Raw genomic sequence first — 26,275 nt, forward strand, 5'->3', positions numbered from 1 at the left:
AACTTGTGATATTTTTGCCCATTGTTAAAACATAATTTTGAAATACATCAAGGTATAAAAATCCTAGTGTTGGCTTTACTTCCAAAGTACAAAATGGAATGTCTAGAATTAGCTGATGTTCTGCAATTAGATAACATTCAATAAATAATCCAGCATGTGCTAAGAAATACATTTACAGTCGATTTAAGGTCATCCTTCAGGCTCGCTGTTTGGCACACTTGCGAGTACTGGAAGCTATGTACATATATAGTATAAGGCATTTTTCTTGGCAAACAAACAATGTGGACGTATACACAAATTGTGCCTTCTTCGAATTAACAATGTAGGCAAGATCCATTTTCTGATTTGTTCTTCAGGTTAATGCTTTGGCCTGTGAGCAGGACTTGTGTATAGGCCTCTGAGCAGTAGTCAAGATGTGGGGAAGAAAATAAACCAAGAGCTTTAAAAGGCATGTCAGAAAGGCATATTACAATAATCATGGGAGATTTCCACTTGCAGGTGAACTGGGAAAATCAAGTGGTTAGCCAATCTCAAAAGAAGGAATTGTAGATTTTTATTTGAGCAGTTTGTGAGCATATTAGGGAACAGGCAGTTCTGGATTTGGTGATGTGTGATGACGCAACCTTATTAAGGAATTTAGGTGAAGGAACCCCGAGGGGACAGTAACTATAATATGAGAAAATTCACTCTGGAGTTTGAGGGAGAAGCTGGAATCAGATCTCATAGAATTACAAATGAGTAAAGATAGCTACAAAGACTTGAGTGAGGAGCTGGACAGAGCTGATTGGAAGGGGAACCTAGCAGGGAAGATGGTGGAGCAGCAATGGCAGGGGTTTCCAGGAGTAATTCGGGAGGCACAGCAGAAATTCATCTCAAGGAAGAAGAAACATACCAAGGGGAGGTTGAGGGAACCATATCTGAGTAAAGACAAAAACAGACAACGTGGTGAAGATTAGTGGAAAGCAAGAGGTTAGGGAAGCCTTTTTAAAAAAAGCAGAGGATTACTCTAAATAAGCAACCAGAGGGGAGGTGATGAAATATGAGTGTGCGCTAGGTCAGAAGATTACAAGAGGTTTCCTAGATACCTAAAACTGAGAGAAAGGCAAAAATTGGACATTGGATCACTGGAAAATGAGGCTAGAGAAAAGCAATGATAAAGAAAGAAATGGTGTAGGAACTGAAAAAGTACTTTGCATCAGTTTTCACTGTAAAAGATACCAGCAGGCACACCAGAGTTTCAAGACAGTTGGGGTCAGAGGTTGAATACAGTGCCTATCACTAAGGAGGTGGTGCTGGGGAAGCTAAAAAATCTAAAGGTGGACTATATCCTAGAGTTCTGAAGCTGAGGACATTATAGAGGCATTGGTGATGATCTTTCAAGAATTACTGGAGTCATGGAGGGTCCCAGAAGACCAGAAAAAGACTAATGTAGCACCCCTGTTTAAGAAGGGAGGGAGAAGACAGGAAACTATAGGCTGGTTAGCCTGACTTCATTCATTGTTAAGACTTTAGAATCCATTATTAAGGATGAGATTGCAGAATACTTAGAAGTGCATGGTAAAATGGGGTTGAGTCAGCATGGTTTTGTCAAAGAGAGGTCACATCTTATAAATCTGTTAGAATTCTTTGAGGAGGTAACAAGCAATTTAAACAAAGATTTCCAGAAGGCCTTTGATAAGGTGTCATACAGAAGTCTGCTAAATAAGATGAGTATTAGGGGCATGGTACTGGCATTGATAGAGGATTGGCTGTCTGGCAGAAGTAGAGATAAAGGGGTCTTTCCCAGGATGACAGCCTCCTCCATAGGAGTCCATGTCGGGATCACAATTATTCATGTTATACATTAATAATTTGGAAAAAGAAATTGAGGACATTGTTGCTAAGTTTGCAGATAACACAAAGAAAGGTGGAGAGACAGGTAGTGTTGAGGAAATGGGGAGACTGCAGAAACATTTGGACAGGCTTGGACAGTGAACAAGGAAATGGCAGCTGGAAATACAGTGTGGGAATGTGTGAGGTTATGCACTTTGGTAAGAAGAATAGAGGCATGGACTATTTTCTAAATGGGAAAAGGCTTCAGAAATCTGAAGCACAAGGGACTTGGGAGTCCAAATTTCTTAAGGTTAACATGCAGTTCCATTTGCGAGTTTGCAAGACTAATTCAATGTTAGCATTCATTTCAAGATAGTTAGAATACAAGAGCAGAGATATACTGCTGAGCTTGTATAAGGCTCTGGTCAGACTGCATTTGGAATATCATGAGCAATTTTGTGCTCTGTATCTAAGGAAGGATGTGTTGGCCTTGGAGGGGGTCCAGAGGCAGTTATATGAGAATTACATCAGGGATGAAGGCCTTGTCACATGAGGGGTGGTTTAGGACTCTGACTGTACTTAGTGGAGTTTGGAAGGATAAGGGCAGAATCTGATTGAAACTCCAGGCTACTGAGAGGTCTGAGTTGTGTGGGTGTGGAGAAGATATTTCCACTCGTAGGTGAGATTAGGACCTGAGGGCACAGCCTCAGAGTGAATGGACAACTCTTTGGAACAGAGATGAGGAGGAATTTCTTCAGCCATAGAATGGTGAATCTGTGGAAATCGCTGCTACAGAGGGCTGTGGAGACCAAGTCATTGAGTGTAATTAAGACAGCAATAGATAGGTTCTTGATTAGTAAGGGGATAGAGGAAGAAGACAGGAGAATGGGGTTGAGAAATATATCGGCCATGATCAAATGGTGGAGCAGACTCATTGGCCGAATGGCTTAATTCTTATTCTCTGCCTTATGATCTTATGGTGTAATTGTCAACCATTCATCTAACTGATGCATTTTTCATGGCAACTGCCAACGAATCAGCACGCACTATTCATGCAATATTCCCCTTTAAAATTTCAAATGCCCTTACACACATAAGGTGAAATGCTTTCCAAAGAGTATATTTCCATACTGTACAGCTCTATGAATCTATGACTCTAAAAGGTCTATTTTTCAGCAATATTAAAGCAGTGCTTTTATCATACAAGACCACAAGCAGCAGGAACTGAATTAGGCCTCTCAGCTGCTTTAGCCTGCTCTGCCATTCAATAGGGTAACGACTGATCAGACTTCCTTATGTCCACTTTCCTGCCTTTTCTCTGTATCTCTTCATTCCCCTACTGATGAAGAATCTATCCATCTCAGCCTTAAATATACACAAGGACTCTGCCCCCACAAATCTCTGTGGTAAGGTGTTCCAAAGACTCTCAACCCTGAGAGAAGAAATTCCTCCTCATATTAATCTTAAATAGGTTTCCCTTTATTCTGAGACTCTCCCTTGAGGGGAAACATTCTGTGAACATTTACCCTGTCAAGCTCCTTCAGAATCCTTTATGTTTCATTAAGATCACCTCTCATTCATGTGAACTCCAGTGGGTAGAGTCCAACCTCTTTAGTTTTTGCTCAGATGACAATACCTCCGTACCAGGAATCATTATTGTGAACCTTCTCTGAACTGCCTCTAATGAAATTATATCTTTTCTTAAATAAAGGGATCAAAACCGCTCGCGGTAGTCCAAATGTGGTCTCATCAGCACTTTGTACAGTTGCAGTAAGATTTCCCTACTCTTATATTCCAATCCCTTTGAAATAAAGACCAGTACTCTATTTGCCTTCCTGATTCCCTGCTGCACCCGTATGCAAGCTTTCTGTGGTTCAAACACATATATTCCCCAAGGCCCTTTATGTTGCAGATCGCTGCAGTTTTTCTCCATTTAAATAATATGCTACTCTGTTGTTCTCCCTTACAAAATGAACACTTTCACACTTTCTCACATTATACTCCATTTGCCTACTTTCCGCTTGTTTCCTGTAGCTATAAACATCTGTTTGTAAACTCTTTGCAACCCTGTCACAACTTACCTACTTCAGTGCCATCTGCTATTTGGTGACAGTACATTCACTTCCTGCCTCTAATATCAGAAACAATTGGGTTTTGGCACTGACCCCAGTGATTTACAGATGCTTATGTCCATCTGCTGATAATTCCCAAGACTGTACTAATTTTTGGGTGGTAACTGGTCAAACAACGTCTAAAAGAGGAATTGAGAGAAGGTACAAACACTCAGTGTGCTGGACACCTCTTATCAATCTGTTGTCATGGCCCCAGGTTTTCAGTGGATTGCCATTTCAATTCTCCTTTCCGTTCAACTGTGACCTCTTTATTCTTGACCTTCTATGTTGTTCTAATGAATCTCAGCAGAAGCTCAAGAAACCGCATCTCACTTTGAATTACATGCTTTAAAGCATTCCAGATACAAAGTTGTGTTCCGATCATCACCATTGCTCTTTTTGCTTATGGACTTCAGGTGCTGGTTGTGTACCACTGTTCCCAGCTGTTTGACCAAATTTAATTTCCTAACCAGTTCCTTTCGTGAAGGTCTTTTCCTAACCTGTTTGAATACAATGCTTGTTGCAGTACCTGAAATAATTTATGTTCAGAAATCAATCACCATATCGAGGATATAGCATGCATGATAGCGGAGTAAATTACCTTGTCAACGGTCAGTGAATTATATCATTTGTCACTAACTGAAATCACTTCTCAATAAATCATTCAAAACATTTCCAACAGAATATTCTAAAATGAATGGCCTTCAAATTTGATTTATATAGCAAATTATACAGCTGATGTTCTGTTGCACGTATCTTCACTTCCACCAACTTATTGCAAATTGCACCTCATTGCTACTTTAGTTCAGCCAGACTAAATTATATATGCATTCATGGGATATGCGCATCACAGACAAGGTTAGCATTTATTGCCCAGACCTGATGGTTGTTGAGAAGTTGGGGGACAACAATCTTTTTGTACTTCTGCAGCCTGTGTGGTGTTAGCGCACTCACAGTGCTGCCAGGTAGGGACTTGCACCCAGCAACAGTAAAGAAACAGCAATATATTTGAGTCAAGATAATGTACGAGTAGAAGGAGAACTTGAAGATGTTGGTTTTTCCATATGTTTTCTGCCCCTGTTTTTCAAAGAGGTAGGACTCAGATCTGGGAGGTGATGGCAAATAAAGTACCAGCAAGTTGCTATAGTGCATGTTGTAGATGGTATGCATTGCAGCCCTGTTTATGGAAATATTTTGTGTGCATATGGTTTTGTGTCTAGTTTCACCAGCATGATACTTATAGGAATGCCTAGTGTTGTATCTGGCATTCTCATTGAATCAAGAGCGAGGGATATATTAGGACCTTGTCAATTATGATTATATTGTTACTGCAATAGGCTTAGGATATCTCAAGGGCCTCATACTAGCCTAGCTTTGAGCTGATGGATTTGTTCTATGCTTTCCCTGTTTAACACAGTGATGGGGTCAAGTTGGACCATATTCTCATCATGAAGATCAAACTTTGTCAATAAGAAATGTGCTGTGGTGATTTCTATGGGTGAGGATTAGGCTAAGCAAGAGTTTTCCTGAGCACCCTACCAAGCTGGGCTTGTGGAGCTTGATCTGCCAATTATTGGTGATGGACAGAGTCATAGATATCTACAGCACAGAAACCGATCCTTGGGTCCAACTCATCTGTGTCGACCAGATATCCTAAATAAATCTAATCTCATTTGCCAGCATTTGGCCCATATCCCTCTAAACCCTGCCTATTCATGTATCCATCATGCACCAGCCTCCACCACTTCCTCTGGCAGCTCATTCCACACACACACCATCCTCTACATGAAAAGATTGCCCCTTAGGTCCTTTTTAAATCTTTCCCCTCTCACCTTAAAGCTATGCCCTCTAGTTTTGGACTCCTCCACCCCAGGGAAAAGAAATTGTCGATTTATCCTATCCATGCACCTCATGATCTTATAAACCCCTATAAGGTCACCCCTCAGTCTCCGACACCCCATGGAAAATAACCCCAGTATATTCAGCCTCTCCCAGTTGCTCAAACCATCTAACCCTGGCCACATCCTTGTAAATCTTTTCTGAACCCTTTCAAGTTTCACAACCTCTTTCCTACAGCAAGGAGACCAGAATTGAACGCAGTATTCAAGGATAATGAAATCCTTTACTCTGAATACACATTGTGCCCTTCCCAACCTCGGTGGTTTTTCCAGACTTTGTTCAAACTAAAAGAGTGTTAAACTACCAGCTGAGTGGAGGTGGGAAGTGGTATTAAACTGGGTATTTCCTTACCCTTGATAAATGCCATGGTCATCTATGGTGCCCAGAGTCAATGGACGGCAATGGCCTAGTAGTATTAGATTATACTATTAATGCAGGGACCCAGGTAAAGTTCTGAGGAGCTTGGTTCAAATCCTGCCATGGTAGATGGTGGAATTTGAATTCAATAAGAATCTGAAATTAGGACTGCAATAATAATTAGATTATTATCATTTGTCAGAAAAACCCATCTGGTTCACTAATGTCCTTTAGGAAAGGAAATTGTTGTCCTTACATGGCCTGGCCTACATGTGACTTCAGAAATGTTGTTGCCTCTTAAGTGCCGTCTGGGCAGTTAGGAATGGGCAAGAGCAATGTCCCCATCCCATGAATGAATTTTTTTAAATGTTGAGGACTCCTGCGGCAACTTGAGACTAACTGATTATCAAAGTGTGGCCACTTTGGTTCTGACCTGCTGATGGGATAAGACATTTCCAAGGATGGTGATGCAGCAGGCTGGGAAATTGCTAGGTACGTATGATTCAATCACAAGTATTCTGTCATTCTGTTCCTTGACTAGCCTGTGTGGCAGCTCTCCCAATTTTAGTATAAATAACAGAGATTAGCAAGGAAGACATTGCAAGGTCATCTGTGCTGAGTTTATCTTTGTCTTGTTCAAATGCAATGCATGGGTGGTCTATGTGATTCTGTTCTTTTTTAAAAAAAATCCATTATTTCATGAAAAGTTACAGTTTCTTTATTCATTATAGTGCTGCGATCAAATGTGGTATACATATGTATTTTCTGTAATTTAACTTAAATTTTTAGGAGTTCAAACAAATATTTTATGAATATAGGGTGTATAACGTGGAAATACTTGCGTAGTTTTTGGGCAGGAGAGGTAATTTAGAAGAAAAAGTGGACTAATGGAATATCTCCAAACAATCTAGACAACTAATGAAATGTTGTCTGTTTCGATGTTTAACTGCTAAATGTTAGCGTGTTTTTCCTGTTGTACTTTCCATTCAAGGAAAGCCGTAGTGTGTAATCATTTTTCATATCTCTTGAGGGGTAGAGGTCATGGGAGAAAGGAAGAAATCTGAAAGAGACAAAAGTAGTTCATACTTTTGTTTGAACTAAACAAAATGCATTGGTTCACTTTTGTAAAAGCGGAAAAAAATACGGAAGGGAGGCAGGTGAAGACCAAAAATTACCTTTCTGGCTCAGTGTGCCAGTTGCCCAGCTCCACACCACTCTGATACCAAATCAAATCTTGCTTTAACCTTATTTTGACATCATCTAGTGATTCCTTGGATGTTGATGAGGTTTTAATGGATAGTAATCCTGTTCATGTCAAATGAAGGTGGGTTGAATCTCTCATTGGCGATAGTCAATAAGTATTGCTTTAGAAATACAAATGAATTTAATTGATGAACCAGCTGAACATAACTGGAAAACAAATGATTTTGATGTAAAATTGATCTTGTACAGGAAAGTGTAGATCATTTTCCACATTACAAACTCATAATTGAAATTGAAAGCCAGTTAATATATCTGCCTGCCAAGATTAATCTGTTTTACAAGGTAAGTACAAAAGATTTCCCCCATCTAAAATTAGGAAGCAAACGGTTTTCCAATTTAATATTTTTAGGAGTAAACCTCCAAATAATGAATATTAAAGGACATGCAGCCGCAAAGTAAGTGTTCTATGCTTCAGAGTAAAAAATTGGTTTTGATTTATGGAAGGGGACTAATATACTAGCAGGGACAGTTGCTTGAGCTGCTGTGGAGGATTTAAACTAGTAAGGTGTGGGGGGGGGACCCAGTGAGGAAAAAAAAATCAATCTGAGACTGGTACAGTTGAGAACAGAAGCGAGTCAAACAATCATGGCAGACAGGGACAAAGCAGAGAACAAGGTAGGACTGATAAACTGCATTTATTTCAATGCAAGAGGCCTAGCAGGGAAGGCAGATGAACTCAGGGTATGGTTAGGAACATGGGACTGGGATATCATAGCAATCACAGAAACATGACTCAGGGATGAACAGGACTGGCAACTTAATGTTCCAGGATACAAATGCTACAGGAAAGATAGGGAGGCAAGAGAGGAAGGGGAGTGGCGTTTTTGTTAAGGGATAGCATTACAGCTTTGCTGAGGGAGGATATTCCCGGAAATACATCCAGGGAAGTTATTTGAGTTGAACTGAGAAATAAGAAAGGGATGATCACCTTATTGGGATTGTATTATAGACCCCCTAATAGTCAGAGGGAAATTGAAAAACAAATTTGTCAGGAGATCTCAATTATCTGTAAGAATAATAGGGTGGATATGGTAGGGGATTTTAACTTTCCAAACATAGACTGGGACTGCCATTGTGTTAAGGGTTTAGATGGAGAGGAATTTGTTAAGTGTATACAAGAAAAATTTTTGATTCAGTATGTGGATGTACCTATGAGAGAAGGTGCAAACCTTGACCTACTCTTGGGAAATAAGGCAGGGCAGGTGACTGAGGTGTCAGTGGGGGAGCACCTGGGCCAGCGACATAATTCCATTAGTTTTGAAATAGTGATGGAAAAAGATAGACCAGATCTAAAAGTTGAAGTTCTAAATTGGAGAAAGGCCAATTTTGATGGTATTAGGCAAGAATCTTCAAAAGCTGATTAGGGGGCAGATGTTCGCAGGTAAAGGGACGGCTGGAAGCCTTCAGAAATGAGATAACGAGAGTCCAGAGACAGCATATTCCTGTTAGGGCGAAAGGAAAGGCTGGTAGGTATAGGGAATGCTGGATGACTAAAGAAATTGAGAGTTTGATTAGGAAAATGAAGGAAGCAAATGTCAGGTATAGACAGGATAGATCAAGTGAATCCTTAGAAGAGTATAAAGGCAGTAGGAGTATACTTACGAGGGAAGTCAGGAAGGCAAAGAGGGAACAGAGGTAGCTTTGGCAAATAGAGTTAAGGAAATCCAAAGGGTTTTTACAAATACATTAAGGACAAAAGGGTAGCTAGGGAGAGAATAGGACCCTCAAAGATCAGCAAGGCGGCCTTTGTGTGGAGCCACAGGAGAATGGGGAGATACTAAATGAGTGTTTTGCATCAGTATTTACTGTGGAAAAGGACATGGAAGATACAGAATGTCAGGAAATAAATGGAGACATCTTGAAAAATGTCCATATTACAGAGGAGGAAGTGCTGGATGTCTTGAAATGCATAAAAGTGGATAAAGCTCCAGGACCTGATCAGGTGTACCCGAGAACTCTGTGGGAAGCTAGAGAAGTGATTGCTGGGCCTCTTGCTGAGATATTGGTATCATCGATAGTCACAGGTGAGGTGCCAGAAGACTGGAGGTTGGCAACATGGTGCCACTGTTTAAGAAGGGTGGTAAACACGAGCCAAGGAACTATTGACCAGTGAGCCTGATCTGTTGTTGGTGGTGGGCAAGTTGTTGGAGGGAATCCTGAGTGATAGGATGTACATGTATTTGAAAAGGCAAGGACTGATTAGGGATAGTCAACATGGCTTAGTCCATGGAAAATCATGTCTCACAAACTTGATTGGGTTTTTTGAAGAAGTAACAAAGAGGATTGATGAGGGCAGAGCAGTAGACGTGATCTACATGGACTTTGGTAAGGCGTTCGACAAGGTTCCTCATGGGAGACTGTTTAGCAAGGTTAGATCTCATGGAATACAGGGAGAACAACTATTTGGATACAGAACTGGCTCAAAGGTAGAAGACAGAGGGTGGTGGTGGAGGGTTGTTTTTCAGACTGGAGGCCCGTGACCAGTGGAGTACCACAAGGATCGGTGCTGGGTCCACTACTTTTCATCATTTATATAAATGATTTGGATGGGAGCATAAGAGGTATAGTTAATAAGTTTGCAGATGACACTAACATTGAAAGTGTATTGAACAGCGAAGAAGGTTACCTCAGATCACAATGGGACCTTGATCAGATAGGCCAATGGGCTGAGAAGTGGGAGATGGAGTTTAATTTAGATAAATGTGAGGTGCTGCATTTTGGGAAAGCAAATATTAGCAGGACTTATACACTTAATGGTAAGGTCCTAGGGAGTATTGTTGATCAAATAAACCTTGGAGTGCAGGTTCATAGCTCCTTGAAAGTGGAGTCACAGGTGGATAGGATAGTGAAGAAGGCGGTTGGTAGGCTTTCCTTTATTGGTCAGAGCATTGAGTACAGGGGTTTGGAGGTCATGTTGCGGCTGTACAGGACATTGGTTAGGCCATTTTTGGAATATTGTGTGCAATTCTGGTCTCCTTCCTCTTGTAAAGATGTTGTGAAACTTGAAAGGGTTCAGAAAAGATTTACAAGGATGTTGCCAGGGTTGGAGGATTTGAGCTAAAAGGAGAGGCTGAATAGGCTAGGGCTATTTTCCCTGGACTGTCGGAGGCTGAGGGGTGACCTTATCAAGGTTTATAAAATCATGAGGGGCATGAATAGGATAAATAGACAAAGTCTCTTCCCTGGGGTCAGGGAGTCCAGAGCTAGAGGACGTAGGTTTAGGGTGAGAGGCGAAAGATATAAAAGAGACCTAAGGGGCAACCTTTTCACGCAGAAAGTGGTAGGTGAATGGAATGAGCTGCCAGAGGAAGTGGTGGAGGCTGGTACAATTGCAACATTTTAAAGGCATCTGGATGGGTATATGAATAGGAAGGGTTTGGAGGGATATGGGCCGCGTGCTGGCAGGTGGGACTAGATTGGGTTGAGATATCTGGTTGGCATATACAAGCTGGACCAAAGGGTCTGTTTCCATGCTGTACATCTCTCTGACTCTGTGTGACTATGACTTACTGCGTGCAAATTTGTAATTTCAAACATGCTACCAGTGAGAAAGTGAGTTAGGATGCAGAAGTCAAGTTTTAAATACCAACAATTAAATGACCAAAATAATTAAAGAAAGAGAAAATGAAATGAACTTGAGAGATTAAACTTCCAGGTCAAATCAAGATGGGCAGCAAGGACTTCTTTAAATATATTTTTAAAAAGGAGAGAAGCCAATGGGAGCATAGGCTCCTCAGAGAATGAGTCTGGGGAAACAATAATGGCAATCCAGGAAATAGCAGGAGTCATTAAATAATCAAAGGGGCAAAGGGAAGAGAGAGGAAATTCTTGCAATAACTAATAGTTAAGAAACATTGCTAGGTAAACTAATGTGTCTCCTGGACCTGGTGGTGTGCAGGAAAGGAAGTAGCTGCAGAAGTGGGGATGTATTGAGAACTTTGAAACTTCCAAGAATCCTTCGAGCCTGGGAAAGTCTCGGCTGATTGGAAACCTGTCCATGTGACACCTTCTTATAAACAAGAAAAGAGACAAAAACAGCTAACTGCAGGGCAATTGGCTTAATGTCAATTATTGGGGAAAGTAACAGAACTTATTATGAAGGATAAATTGGCTGAGCATTTAAAAATGAATGAAATGATCACACAGAGTCAGTATGGCTTCATGAAGTGGAAATTATGACTGAAGAATTTATGGGAATCCTGTGAAGAGGCAGACAGCAGGATAGATGAAGGGGAAGCAGTGGATATAATATATTTGGATTTTCAGAGGATATTTTGAAATGTGCCATAGTTTAGACTACTTAATAAGATAAGAGTCCATGGTGTTGGAGGTAATGAACTAGCATGGAATCAAGATTGACTAATAATAAAAAGGTAGAGTTGGGATAAAGGGTGGCAGTTTCAGGAGGGTAACCTGTAAATAATGTTGTGCCATAGGAATCAATGCTAAGACCACAATTATTTACACCATAGATTAAATGATTTGAGTGAGGATGAAACCCAGCAAAGCCAGTCCCGCTGTTCTCTCTCGCTGCCCAAATATTCTGCATTGAAGGAAGGTTCTGTAAACTCACAACAGGAAAGAAGCGGTTGGTTTCCATTTGAGAACATTTCCTCAGTCGAACTAACCTTCGGTCCCTTATAAGGTTACTCCCATCTTGAGAAAAGCTTACCTTGAAGGTCCATGACATTCCTCATTCAGCAATACACAAGGAATTTGTATCCATTAGCATTATTGTGTATTCCATGTGTGTACTTCCTTTGGACTCTTTCTGGCTTCGGTCTAACTAATCCATGCCAACCATATTCCCAAACTAAACTGTCCCACTTGCCTGCATTTGGCCCAAATCCCTTCAAACCTTTAATATTCATGTACTTATCCAAACGTCTTTTAAATGTTGTAATTGGTTGCCACTCATGTCCATTTTAAAACTCTCCTTAAACATATGTCCTTTATTTTGAACTCCCCCACCCTCGGGATAAAAAAACCCCTTGCTATTCACATTATCGATGCCCTTCATGATTTTATAAACCCTTCAACCTCCTGCATTCCAATGAATAAAGTCACAATCTATCTTTATAACCCAAATCCTCCAGCACCACATTCTGGTAAATCTGTTCTGAACCCTTTCCAACTTAATATTATCCTTCCTGTAGCAAGGTGACCAGAACTGCACACGGTACTCCAAAAGTACTCACCAACGTCCTGTACAACCTCAACATGATGTATCAACACCTTTTATTCAATGCTCTGAGCAAAGAAGGCAAGTGTACTAAATGCCTTCTTAATCACCCTGTCTACATGTGACACAAATTTCAAAGCATTGTGAATCTGACCTCTTCTGAATGGGACTTTGAAACAAACTAAATGTAGTTGTAATAGAACATGGCAATAATCTTAGTTTCTATGTATGTTCCATTTAAGCAAATTTTGCAATTATTTAAGCATATTTAAGAATGTCAGGGCTCAATTTTCCAGCTAGGAGATGGGTGGTTCATACCATTCTGGAAGGAAGTCAGCACCATACCAACTGACATTCAACAAGGCTGACATGTAGCAATAACATTCTCCAGGTATGCTCAAGCTGGCAAGGGTTGGATTTCTGCCCCTCGGTGGAAGGACATTCCACTTCAGAGCAGACAGCCAATCCCACCAGTTACAGCCTGACTACTGGGAATCTCTTTGGACTGTAGGTAGGCCCTGGGATGATACGGGCATGGTTACCAGACTCTAGTAGGTCTTGGGTTTGGACAACAGCAGATCAGTGAGTCTGAAGATGTAGGATGAATGAGCAGGCAGGGAGGAACAAAATGAGGCAGTGGGGGAGGGAGGCATTAACAAATTGTAGTGGAGAGGCAATGTCCCCACTGCTCACAAGAAACGCCCCAAAAAAAAGTATCATCACCATCACTCTGTTTTGCCTTTCCACAAAATCAAGTGAAAAAGAATCATCTGTCTGAGTCTTACAGTGCCTTCTGCCCACCAGGTTGTGAGCACCATGCCAGGGAAGGATAGAAGGCAAAATACTGGACTCCCATCCACCATCTTTGATATGGCCTCTGCTGTGTAATAGAGACACACAGTTTGAGTGAGAAGCTGTAAAATAGAACTCGTGGTACTTTTTGCTGCTTTACACTCTTAGTCCCTATGGCTCGACGTGATTAAAAGCATAAGAATAGAGATAAAGAAAATCTGCACTGAATTTGAGTTAGAAAATTAGAGTGGGCTGTAAAATGAAAAATGATTAGATTTTGGGTTATTTTGCAACATTTGATATTTGAGTACAGTGATGGGAAGAAAATTAAAAATTGTATTTAACAGCATTAGAAGATAACAACCACTTCAAAGTCTGTGCCATGACTTTTCCAAGAACTGCATGCAGTATTTAATATCCAAAAGTGTAGACTTGCTTAAGACACCAATAAGTAAATACAACTAGAGCTTAACAAACCATGGTCTAATATTGTGTAGCTGCACGCAGACTAGTCTGGCTACAGCTGTCAACTACTTCAACCAGTTTACAGTTTTGTGCTTTCTCACCATCAACTTAATTTGCACAGTGTACTTTCAAAGGTCAGTAAAGACACTAGAGAGTCAATTTTCTTCTGCTTTGAAGTCAGAATGCTACAAGATTGGCTGGTGAAAGACAAAGAGCAGTATGGAAGGTATGGCCTGAGTTTAAAGGGAAGTATGAACCAGTGTAGATTAATCCTATTACAATGGCTTGACCTTCCAAACATATACATATTCAGGTGAAAATCATAGTCTGCCTAAAATGCAGAGTTTAAAGGAAAGGAAATCAGCCCCTGCTGAGTACATGCCCAATCTACTTAGCCAGTCCTTGTAACAAAATCCTTTGATGAATTGGATCAACCCCATGAACCTTGTTTGGACTTCCACCAATGCCAGTATATCTTTTCTTAGTTAAAAAAAGAGGGTCAAAGTTGTTCACTGTATTATGGGTGCCCTTAAACAGAGCCTTGATTTAGCATTTGCTAAACCACTTCAGATGATAGTTAAGTGTCAATCATGTTACTGTGGTCTAATGTCACATGTAGGCCTGACATTAGTGACCCAGGTGAGCTTTTACAACAATGTCATGATTGGTCATGATCACAATGATTAAAATTGGCTTTATATTCCAGATAGTTACTTACGTTTAAATTCCACCAGCTCTCATGGTGTAATTTGAACCCATTTCTCCTGATATTAGCCTGAGCTATTGGATTACTAGCCCAGTGATATGACCTATGCCATTCACTTAATGTGGTAAGCAAACAACAGTTACCTCTTTTTAAGATTATATGAAGGAGAAACAAACTGTCTTCTGAGACAAAAAGAGACAGAAATAGCTGAAAAAACTCAGCACGTCTGGTAGCATCTGTAGATAGAAAGAAGATTTAATGTTTTGGTTCGAGTGACCCTTCCACAGAACTTAGCTTCTGAGATCCAGCATTCTATATTAGGCGTTGGGCTGATATTAATTGTCTAATTCTGATTTATTTCCCAGAGATCATATGGTTTTCTCTCCATTTTCAAAAGGTGGAAATTGAGTGAATAGATTAAGGGTACAATATTCTAATGTCATAGAGTCATAGAGATGTACAGCATGGAAACAGACCCTTTGGTCCAACTCACCCATGCTGACCAGATATCCTAACTTAATCTAGTCACATTTGCCAGCACTGGGCCAATACCCTCCAAACCCTTCCTATTCATATCCCCATCTGGATGCCTTTTAAATGCTGTAATTGTACCGTCCTCCATCACTTCCTCTGGCAGCTCAATCCATACAAGTATCACCATCTGTGTGAAAAAGTTGGCTGTTAGGTCACTTTTATAACTTGCCCCTCTCACCCTAAACCTATGCCCTCTAGTTCTGGACTCCCTCACCCCAGGAAAAAGACCTTGTATATTTATCGTATCCATGCCCCTCATGATTTTATAAACCTCTATAAGGTCATCCCTCACCCTCCGACGCTCCAGGGAAAACAGCCCCAGCCTATTCAATCTCTCCCTATAGCTCAAATCCTCCAACCCTGGCAACATCCTTGTAAATCTTTTCTGAACTCTTTCAAGTTTCACAACATCTTTCCGATAGGAAAGAGACCAGAATTCCACGCAGTATTCCAACAGTGGCCTAACCAATGTCCTTTACAGCCATAACATGACCTCCTAACTCCGATACTCAATACTCTGACCAATAAAGGAAGGCATACCAAACGCCTTCGTCACTAGCCTATCTACCTGCGACACTATTTTCAAGGAACTAGGAACCTTCATTCCAAGGTCTCTTTGTTCAACAACACTCCCTAGGACCTTACCATTAAGTGTATAAGTCCTGCTATGATTTGCTTTTCCAAAATGCAACATCTCGCATTTATCTAAACCAATCTCCATCTGCCACTCCTCAGTCCATTGGCCCATCTGGTCAAGATCCCATTATACTCTGAAGTAACCTCCTTCGCCATCCACTGCACATGCAAACTGACTAACTATACTTCCTATGTTCACATCCAAATCGTTTATATAAATGACAAAAGCAGTGGACCCAGCGCTGATCCTTGTGGCTCACCAGTGGTCACAGGCTTCCAGTCTGAAAAGCACCTCTCCACCACCACCCTTTGTTTTCTACCTTCGAGCCAATTCTGTACCCAAATGGCTAGTTCTCCCTGTATTGCATGAGCTCCAACCTTGCTAATCAGTCTCCTATGGGGAACCTTGTCAAACGCCTTACTGAAGTCCATATAGATCACATCCACTGCCCTGCCCTCTTCAATCCTCTTTGTTACTTCTTCAAAAAACTCAATCAAGTTAGTGAGACATGATTTCCCGCGCACAAAGTCATGCTGACTATTCCTAATCAGTCCTTGCCTTTCCAAATACATGTAAATCCTCTCCCTCAGGATTCCCTCCAACAACCTGCACACCACTGACGCCAGGCTCACCGGTCTATAGTTCCCTGGCTTTTCCTTACCACCTTTCTTGGTACCAACTTAACCAACGTCCAGTCTTCCAGCACCTCACCTGTGACTATCGATGATACAAGTATCTCAGCAATCACTTCCCTAGCTTCCTACAGAGTTCTAGGGTACACCTAATCAGGTCCTGGGGATTTATCCACTTCTGTGCCGTTTAAGACTTCCAGCATCTTCTTCTCTGTAATGTTGTAGAAATTGTTAATATTTTTTCTGCAAAACATCACTATTTATTTTATTAAGCAAATTAAATTTGAATATTATTCCATTAACAATCTAACGCATGATTGAAACTAGTGAACAGAGCATGAACGTTATACCAAGTGAATGGATCAATGTTAGTTTCTCACAATCAACAGTTCCTTCTTTTTGTTACTTTCTTCACAGCTGTTACACTTCAGTTCTAACAAGCAACTGCAGTTGTGTCAGAGGCCACCAACTTTCTTCTGGTCCCATGACATGGAATATGTGTCATTTCCTGAAATAACCTCTTTTACACTTAGCCCAACAAGTCCTTCTGGCTCCAGCTTAACAGAGAGTCTACTAACACCACCTTCACCCAAACACGCAACTCAACGAGCACTGAATGGATTTAGTATTCCACGACCTCGTGTAATTTTAACATGCATGTTTTCTACTGGTTAACAATTCTGTTGCATTGCTTATTTTATGCATGTCTCATTATGTTGGTCATGATGGGGAGAGGTCTGGAGGCTTTCCAGCACTCTGACTTGTATAGTTTGCTAACAGCTTGACCAATTTTGATTTAAATCCTATGCATGTAGCATGTTTGTATTTTGATGAGAGAATTGCTGACAGATAATGTCATTTATCTGTGGGCATGTACATACACAACTGAATAATTCAGGAATCTGTACGCAGGACTACTTTGCACTCCTTTTACACCCTATTAATGCACAAAAGTTAAAATGCCCAATTGTTGTATGACAAAAAGACATACCAAGCATTACACAACCAAACTAATTGATTATAATATCTACCTTGCTGCACAGCTAATTAATTAAAAATGTCAAAATCTTTTTGATAAACTTATCAAGTCACTGTCAGTACCACAGCGTTTAGCAAAATGGCTTTTAAATGCAAATGAGAATTGTAGGTTTTAAAAAAGATGACATTGTTTAATATTTTCTCTGCAGCTCTTCATAATTCTTTTAAGAGTAATGACAGTTGGATTATGGGCTTTCATTCTAATTTGCAGTTAAGTCAAATGCCCAAGTCAAACAGCTGCAGTATGTGATGAGCAGTGTTATCTTTACAGAAATCATACTCCCACACAGTCTGAAATTCTGTGGAACTGGCAGCAACTTGGAAGTCTTACTGAAACAAGTTGTGTTTCAACAGCTTGACAAATAGAACAATACTTAAAGATGTTCATGTGAATTGACCTTAGACATAGCATTGGGTTAGTGCCTAGGGATTGCATTAAAGTTGTTCTGTCTTTCAATTATATTTTTCAACACAAGTCATTCCTAATTGAGACTATCAACTTAAATAAAAGCTTACAATGCTGTACAAACTTGTAAGGGCACACCTCCACAAATCAGAACCTTAGACCATGTACAGGTCTTTAGCTTTTTTACACTTGAGATTGTGATTTCCATTAAATAATAAAGTACACCTTAAGGGTAGTGATTTAAACTATTAATCATCAAACGTACCTCTTCATATTGCCATACTCATGTGTTTCTAGTTATCGAAGTGTTTATTTTAGTGTCAGTATACATGATGAAATACGTTAGAGTTAGTTACACAACTGAGTTTCAGATTACATGACAAGATGCAAAAAACAAAATATGGACCATTCTTGAGTATTAGGCCACAATTTGCTGTTAGGGCATTTAGCTACATTTCGGTCAGGATTTTACTGATGATGTCTGAAAAACTTACTAAAAATCATCCCCATCCAGGTTGAGCTTTTCCTTAGCCCTTTCATCCTGTGAAAAATGTTAATTGGATGAAGGCTGGCCTTGTGCTCCATCTGAAGTGGAGGTCCCACCACCCAGAGTCAACCTGATTGGCCAGCTGCTTTGATCCCAGCAGCACTACCATGAGCTGAGGCCACTACTGGGAATTCCATAAAGTTCTCAAAGAGCAGTAGCCATGTGACAATGAAGTTGGGGGAAGTAGGGAGGCATCGTGGGCAAGAGTTCTTGGCACAGGTAGATTGAGAGGCCCTGAGGGAAGCTGAGGGGAGGGAAATGGATGTCTATGAAGTCCTGACTGTATGTGGAAGCTGACGGGGAAGTTGAAACTTCCGAAACGCAATTACCCAGTGTCTGGAATTCTCCAATTAAGTTCCCCCAGCACTGACTTGGAGCCAGACACATAAGGTTACCTTTAAAGCAATTAAAACCTGCCCTAAAGGTCAAACTGAAACTGACCTCAGTGCAGCATTCACATAACACCCCCACTGAACACTCGACTCAATATCCTAACCTTGCCTCAGAAACAAATTGACCCACTCACCCACTTGGCTATAACCTATATCCCGTCATCCACTTGCCATCTGTAACTAGTCACTTGTAGCTGAAGCTGAAAATGTGTTGCTGGAAGAGCGCAGCAGGTCAGGCAGCATCCAGGGAACAGGAGAATCGATGTTTCGGGCATAAGCCCTTCTTCAGGAATGAGGAAAGTGTGTCCAGCAGGCTAAGATAAAAGGTAGGGAGGAGGGACTTGGGGGAGGGGCATAGGAAATGCGATAGGTGGAAAGAGGTCAAGGTGAGGGTGATAGGTCAGACTTGGGTGGGGGCGGAGAGGTCAGGAAGAAGATTGCAGGTTAGGAAGGCGGTGCTGAGTTCGATGGATTTGACTGCGACAAGGTGGGGGGAGGGGAAATGAGGAAACTGGTGAAATCCGAGTTCATCCCTTGTGGTTAGTGGGTTCCAAGGCGGAAGATGAGGCGCTCTTCCTCCAACCGTCGTGTTGTTGTGGTCTGGCGATGGAGGAGTCCAAAGACCTGCATATCCTTGGTGGAGTGGGAGGGGGAGTTGAAGTGTTGAGCCAGAGGGTGGTTGGGTTGGTTGGTCCGGGTGTCCCAGAGGTGTTCTCTGAAACGCTCCGCAAGTAGGCGGCCTGTCTCCCCAATATAAAGGAGGCCACATCGGGTGCAGAGGATGCAATAAATGATGTGTGTGGAGGTGCAGGTGAATTTGTGGCGGATATGGAAGTTTCCTTTGGGGCCTTGGAGGGAGGTGAGGGAGGAGGTGTGGGCACAAGTCTTGCACCTCCTGCGGTTGCAGGGGAAGGTGCCGGGAGTGGAGGTTGGGTTGGTGGGGGGTGTGGATCTGACGAGGGAGTCACGGGGGGAGTAGTCTTTACGGAATGCTGATAGGGGAGGGGAGGGAAATATATCCTTGGTGGTGGGGTCCGTTTGGAGGTGGCGGAAATGACGGTGGATGATGCGCTGTACATGGAGATTGGTGGGTGGTAGGTGAGGACCAGTGGGGTTCTGTCCTGGTGGCGGTTGGAGGGGCGGGGCTCAAGGGCGGAGGAGCGGGAAGTGGAAGAGCGGGAAGTGGAAGAGATGCGGTGGAGGGCATCGTCGACCATGTCGGGGGGGAAATTGCGGTCCTTGAAGAAGGACGCCATCTGCGTTGTACGTTTTCCTTGAAGAAGGAGGCCTTGAAGAAGTTGTAGCTGAACTCTGATCTACTGGCTCAGAAGTGGGAATACTACCACAAGATCACCTTGAGTAACTTTGTGACCATCATAACACTGACCAACACTGAGTTTTTTAAATAACTTAAACATGTAGGAACAAACTCAAAAGCTCATATACTTCATTTACCACTACACTTGCCTCACATTGATCTGAACCCTGTGAGAAGTGACTCCCAATCTTTAACACTAGCATAAAGGGAGTGCATTTCATTCACTCAGAAAAGCACTGCAAGCAAGCTATGATTCCTCTCTGTCTAGCCCGAGCTCTGTTCACACACTGCCATTAAAGGGGTTTCACTTCCACAATGGGAGTTTGGTTCCTGAAGACATTTCTTCAAATATCAAACTTGGAAAAATGGGAGAAAGTGTACCTCATAGAGACACTATCTCTTACCTGAATTGCAAACTGTTATCCTTTCAGTTTTAAGGATCTTCTTTTGGTCTTCCAATTTCTGAAGTCTGTCAACCTTAGATAAAGAGCAAACTCACCCTATGGCCACTAATTGTCCAATATAGGGAAAATCACTTCCAGGCTAACTGTCATCCTAGACAGTTAATGAACTGTATTTGACCCTCAGGATAGGGTTTCAAACCCCATATACAAAATAAAATCCTGCCCTTAGGCCTCAATCATGGACCATAAACACATTCATTGTTTGAAAAGAAAGCCTAATGCAGTTTCAAATGATAGGCTGAACTGGCCTGACTGAATTCACCATTCTTTGGTTAATCTGGTAAATGCTCACCTTGTGAAGGAGGAAGCAGGAGCCAGTCTGTCTTCTACGTCCATTTATTCACAGTCCTCCCCAAATGTAAATTCTCTTTTACAGATTAGCCTCCTCCTGAGATGGAAACACTTTAAAATTTTTCTGCTTAATATTTAACTTATTTTTTTAATCTGCCTGTTCAGGGATGTTATTGCACACCTCTGCAGCAGGTGGGACTTGACTCCAAATCTGCTGGTTCAGAGGTAGGAACATTACACAGTCCAAACATGTGCAGGTTAGGTGAATTGGCCATGCTAAATTGCCCATAGTGTTAGGTGAAGGGGTAAATGTAGGGGAATGGGTCTGGGTCGGTTGTGCTTCGGCGGGTCAGTGTGGACTTGTTGGGCCGAAGGGCCTGTTTCCACACTGTAAGTAATCTAATCTAAAATTACACCCATACCACAAGAGCCACTTTAAACGATCATTGGAACAAGACAATTTGAAGTTCCACCAAAATTTGAACACGAAGTAGTGGATTTGGAGTTCAGAATGCTAACCATTACACCACGGAAATAATTTAAACAAATGCACCAGTTCACTTCAGCTGCTCTGAGTCAGACCTGGAGTATGTACAAAACCACATTCAGTTAACTCAACATTTGCAACATGTAAAACTGTATTATCCCTGAGTCGAGAGTATGGTGCTGGCAAAGCACAGCAGATCAGGCAGCATCCAAGGAGCTGGGAATCGAGGTTTCGGGCATAAGTCCTTCATCAGGATGAAGGGCTTATACCTGAAATGTCAATTCTGCTGCTCCGTGGATGCTGCCTGACCTGCTGTCCTTTTCCAGCACCACACTATCAACTCTGATCTCCAGCATCTGCAGTCCTCAATTTCTCCTACCTGTATTGTCCCTGAAACAATCTTTCTTTAAATGGAAGGAAACAATGTTGATTAGATTTAGATTTGGTTAGCTGGGGTGGCACAGTGGTTCAGTGGTTAGCATTGCTGCCACATAGAGCCAGGGTTCAGTTCCAGCCTTGGTCTGTGTGGAGTTTGCACATTCTCACCGTGTCAGTGTGGGTTTCCTCCAGGCTGTGCAGGTTAGGTGAATTAGCCATGCTAAATTGCCCATAGTGTTTAGGGATGTGTAGGCTAGGTGGATTAGCCATGGGAGTTACAGAGTAGAGGGGTGGGTCTGGGTGGGATGCTGTTCGGAGGATCAGTGTGGACTCAAAACGCTGAACAGATTGCTTGCCCACTGCAGGGATTCTATGAAAGTAAGACTTTTGTGAGTCTTTCTCAAAACATTTCTGAAAGAAAGCAACTTCAAGTGAAAATTTCTATGACTTATAACTTACTCAAAACCCCAAATTTACTTCTGTGCATTTTATTTCATCCATCAAGATACCGAATGTTGGCCGTTTCTATTGGAGTCATGTATTTGGACGTGGTACTGCTAGAAAAGGCTTACAGCATGCACTGTTTGTTGTAAAATATGAATGTTAATTACATATTTAGTTAATAAAATCAGCAATATTGATAGTGACCAGTATACTGTGTCTCTGCTAATATCTTGCTTTAACTGAATTATAGAGAGGAATGACTCCTCGCTCTCCAAGCACAGATCTGTTTGACATGGTTCCATTTTCACCAGCATCGCCTCTTTTGCCAACACCATCCAGCAATGGTACAGAACTTCCTCCTTTACCTGTCAGATCTTCTGAGACCAGTAAGATTTTTTTTTCCTTAAAATACCTTTTGTCTTGTAAATAATTTGAAATACTTATTTGATCAGCCTGAACATGTTTTGAATCACTGAAGTGTGGCAGTTATTGTTTTACCATACCTGATGTAACTTTTAATGCAAGAGTGCTTTTTGAATTGGCTACATGTACTTAAGCAAATCCGACATCTTTCATTGGAGAATCAAATGAGGCTTCAAAAGCTACTTTATATTTTCAACTTCGTTTTGTGTATAAGTTGATTTCAGAATATTGATGTTTACGTCAGCATTTAGTCCAAACTAATTATTGCAATGACAACATAAACTAATATGTTGGGACAGCGAATGTACAAGTTATAACTGCTATGATTTCTTCATCCATTTGTTTATTTCCTCATTTCTTCATCGCATCATTTGGTTTTGCAGAATCTAACATTTTTCTTTGCGTTCTTTGCAGGAAGAGATATTTTTGGTGCTGAACCATTTGACCCTTTCATCTCAGGTGGGGGAGATTTTCCACCAGATATTCAGTCCAAACTGGATGAAATGCAGGTGACTAATTCAGTCATGCATGAAACATAGGCATGAAGAGTTTAATTTTGCAAGTTGAAATTCAAATGTGGAAACAACACTACCAGTTGTGGAAGGTTATGACTGTATGTCAGCATTATGTTACAATTTTGTGATATAATGCATGCAAAATCAGCAATTCAGCTGTGAACATTTTAAAAAGGAGAATCACTTCAGCACCTTGAGTGAGATAGCAGTAAGCACATATACTTCATATTCATCCTGAATCTGTGACCCTTTAAGATATAAATCTGTGAGAAAATGCACTTTCAGAACTTTGAAGGAGCATGCAGGCTTATTAACCAGAAGTTATACTATCCAGATTACGATTGCACAATGCATTTGGCTTCATGTCGACACAACATATGGAATATATTTCAAGTACAGGATTGGTTTTGTGTCAGATCAGAAAGGCAAGGATGTTTTCTCATGGCAGTGTTGGAGAGTAAACTTTAAAAGATTCCTTTTCGATGGCCCAGAGTTTTTTTGTCAGCGCAGAAGCAAGGAAACTTCACCCAGATCTCGTTCAATCTCTCCGGTTTGAATTTTACTTCCAATGCTGTGCCCGGATGCTGTAGCTGATGGTAGCATTCTTCCCTGGGTTTTCATAACATGAAACTGCAGTAATGCCATCAGGCTGTCCAAGTTACCAATCATGTTAAAGGATTTTCATGGACACCAAACCAGGAAACAGAAACTTCTAAAATTCGCTCACTTTAAAGATCAATTATAATGAATCATTTTATAGCTCTCTATGAATGTAAAATTAGTCTTACAGGGTTGAATCTGTTGTTTAGTAAATTTGGTCAAGTTGTAACTTTTTCTCAGTTTGTATTGGCAGTGAGGAGGTGAGAAAGTTGAAATTCTCATTGATTTCAGTGATCACTCCCTGAGGGATACAGGGAGCCACAGTTTGTGTCAGAGATCTGGGTGACAGTCAAGACTGCCATGCTAATCCATGCATGCCTGATATCATGGAGTTGTGAGACAATAAAAGTGCAGATGCTGGAATCCAAAGTAGACAAACAGAAGGCTGGAGGGACACAGCAAGACAGGCAGCGTCAGGACGTGGAGAAGTTGACATTTCGGGTATAACCACTCTTCAGGAATGGGAAGAAAGGTTGTACCCAAAACGTTGACTTCTCCACCTCCTGACACTATCTGGCTTGCTGTGTTCCTCCGGCCTCCTGTTTGTCAAATCTGAATTTGTGGGCATTTTCATTTACAGTTCACCGTCAAACTCCGGGGATGGCACGGTGGCTCAGAGGTTGACACTGTTGCCTCATAGCGCTGGGGACTTGGTGTGTGTTGCACTGCTTGTGTGCTGAAAAGAGTAAGCATGCTTCCCTTAGCTGCTGTAGAGTGAACAGTCCACAGCAGTCCACTTCAACTTGTATATTCCACCACTGCTAATATCAAGGCAGTTACTAACTTTTTTTCTCAAAAAAATTAGGCACTGTAAAATTGTCTTATTGGAATTTGAGTTCTACACTTCTCCATAATGAAGATGTCACTAGAGCATTTACAAGTTTCAACCCTATACTCCATCAGAGTTAGTGATGCACTACTGTTTTAAAGTGCCTTCCATTAATTGGCCCAGAGGTGGGTTTGCCACCCAGATCAGGTCATTGAGTATATTTAAGACAGAGATAAATAGGTTCTTTATTGTCAAGGGGATCAAGGATTACAGGGAGAAAGTGGAAGAATGGGGTTGAGAAACTTATCAGTCATGAGTGAATGGCAGACCAGACACAATGGGCTGAATGACTTCTATGTCTTATGGTCTTTGGGTGTGGGCAGAATGTTGGAGCTGGACATGGAGCCATAATTTTTCAAATGTAGCCAGCAGCCGTCATGGTTTTACTATTACCTCTGGAAGTGGGAGAGCAGAGAGCTACTGATGCTTTGTTTAGCTGTCCTTGGGTGACCCGATGGTCTTCCAACCCCTCTCTTGAAGTTGTGGTGATGACTAGACAAGAGAGGGATACTCTGCCCTGCATCTGAAAGAAGAACGCGAATGAACCAGATTAGTAAGCATGGTTCGAGGTGGCCACAGCTATCAGTAGCTGTACATTTCTTTTAAGTTCAAACATTCTCAACTCACAAAATCAAGCTTCACAAGTGCAGAAAATCTGTGGCGATTCTGTGCTTCTGCATGAGTAACAACTGAGTTTAAATCTCTGCTAATATGTAACTTCCACCACTGCAATCATGAGCACTATTGTTCACCACTATGCACAAACTCTTAAATCTTCCACGTTCCCCTTGTTAACCATTTCCCCTGTTATCTGTTGCCTCCTATTCCCCTTTCTGTTCCCCTTTTATGATGGTTCTTGGACGTTAAGATTTTAGGAACAGGCACAGCATTTGGCTCAACCATAAACCTGTTTATTAAAATAAACCTCCTAACGCCTTGGTACAGATCCTCCAAGCTTGTAAAAATGACACAACACCTTGATTGGCTTGTCGGATTTAATTCACTCAGCTTCCATCCAAGCATACCCACTCACCACAATGTATTAAGTAAACCAAACTTTATTGAAAACCCAAAGCTCAAGCTTCTGTCCAAACCTTACTTAACTCCAACCGAAAAGCAAATGAATTTGATTGTTAACATTAGGTTATCTTAACCACTCAGCCTCAGTGTCCCTTTGGTTTGGCTGAGACCTTACAATCCTCCACATGGTTAGTCCTTCCAGTGAGAACTACAGGCCAGGTTAACATTCGTGACCTATCTTTGAGACTGCAGACTCCTCCAGACCAAGATCACTATGATTTTAGATTTTGGAGAAGGTTTGTAGCTTAGGCTGTGGATCAGGTTGTCGGTTTGCTCGCTGAGCTGGTGTGTTTATTCTCAGACGTTTTGTCACCATGCTAGGTAACATCATCAGTGAGCCTCCGATGAAGCATTGGTGTTCTGTCTCGGCTGCTATTTATCTGTTTTGGTCTGTTGAGTTGGGTGATATCACTTTCAGTTCTTTTTCTGAGGGGTTGGCAAATAGGGTCCAAATTGATATAAATAGCAAGTGGGACACGAACACCAGCGCTTCACCAGAGGCTCATTGATGATGTTACTTAACATGGTGACAAAACATCTGAGAATAAGCCACCAGCTCAGCAAGGAAACTTACAGCCTGATCACTATGACTTGGTTGGAGCACTTACAATCC

The 26,275-nt window shown here is 41.4% G+C and overlaps 1 protein-coding gene across 9 annotated transcripts in view; it reads left to right on the forward strand.

Moving 5' to 3' along the window:
• The window catches only part of gulp1a (GULP PTB domain containing engulfment adaptor 1a), a 384,626-nt gene that overhangs the window by 343,273 nt on the left and 15,078 nt on the right, over positions 1-26,275 (forward strand). For 8 of the 9 annotated variants that reach the window (XM_087988648.1, XM_087988645.1, XM_087988647.1 and 5 more), the window contains 2 exons: positions 22,406-22,541; positions 22,993-23,087. In XM_087988648.1, coding sequence (XP_087844774.1) covers positions 22,406-22,541; positions 22,993-23,087 — 231 coding nt within the window. Of the gene's footprint in view, positions 1-16,807; positions 17,033-22,405; positions 22,542-22,992; positions 23,088-26,275 lie in introns of all 9 variants that reach the window. The other variant, XM_043704093.2, reaches the window with a different exon arrangement.

The sequence above is a fragment of the Chiloscyllium plagiosum genome, unplaced genomic scaffold (assembly GCF_037043375.1).
Source record: "Chiloscyllium plagiosum isolate Xiang-an unplaced genomic scaffold, Cpla_swu_hap1 HiC_scaffold_7, whole genome shotgun sequence".
Lineage (NCBI taxonomy): Eukaryota > Metazoa > Chordata > Chondrichthyes > Orectolobiformes > Hemiscylliidae > Chiloscyllium > Chiloscyllium plagiosum.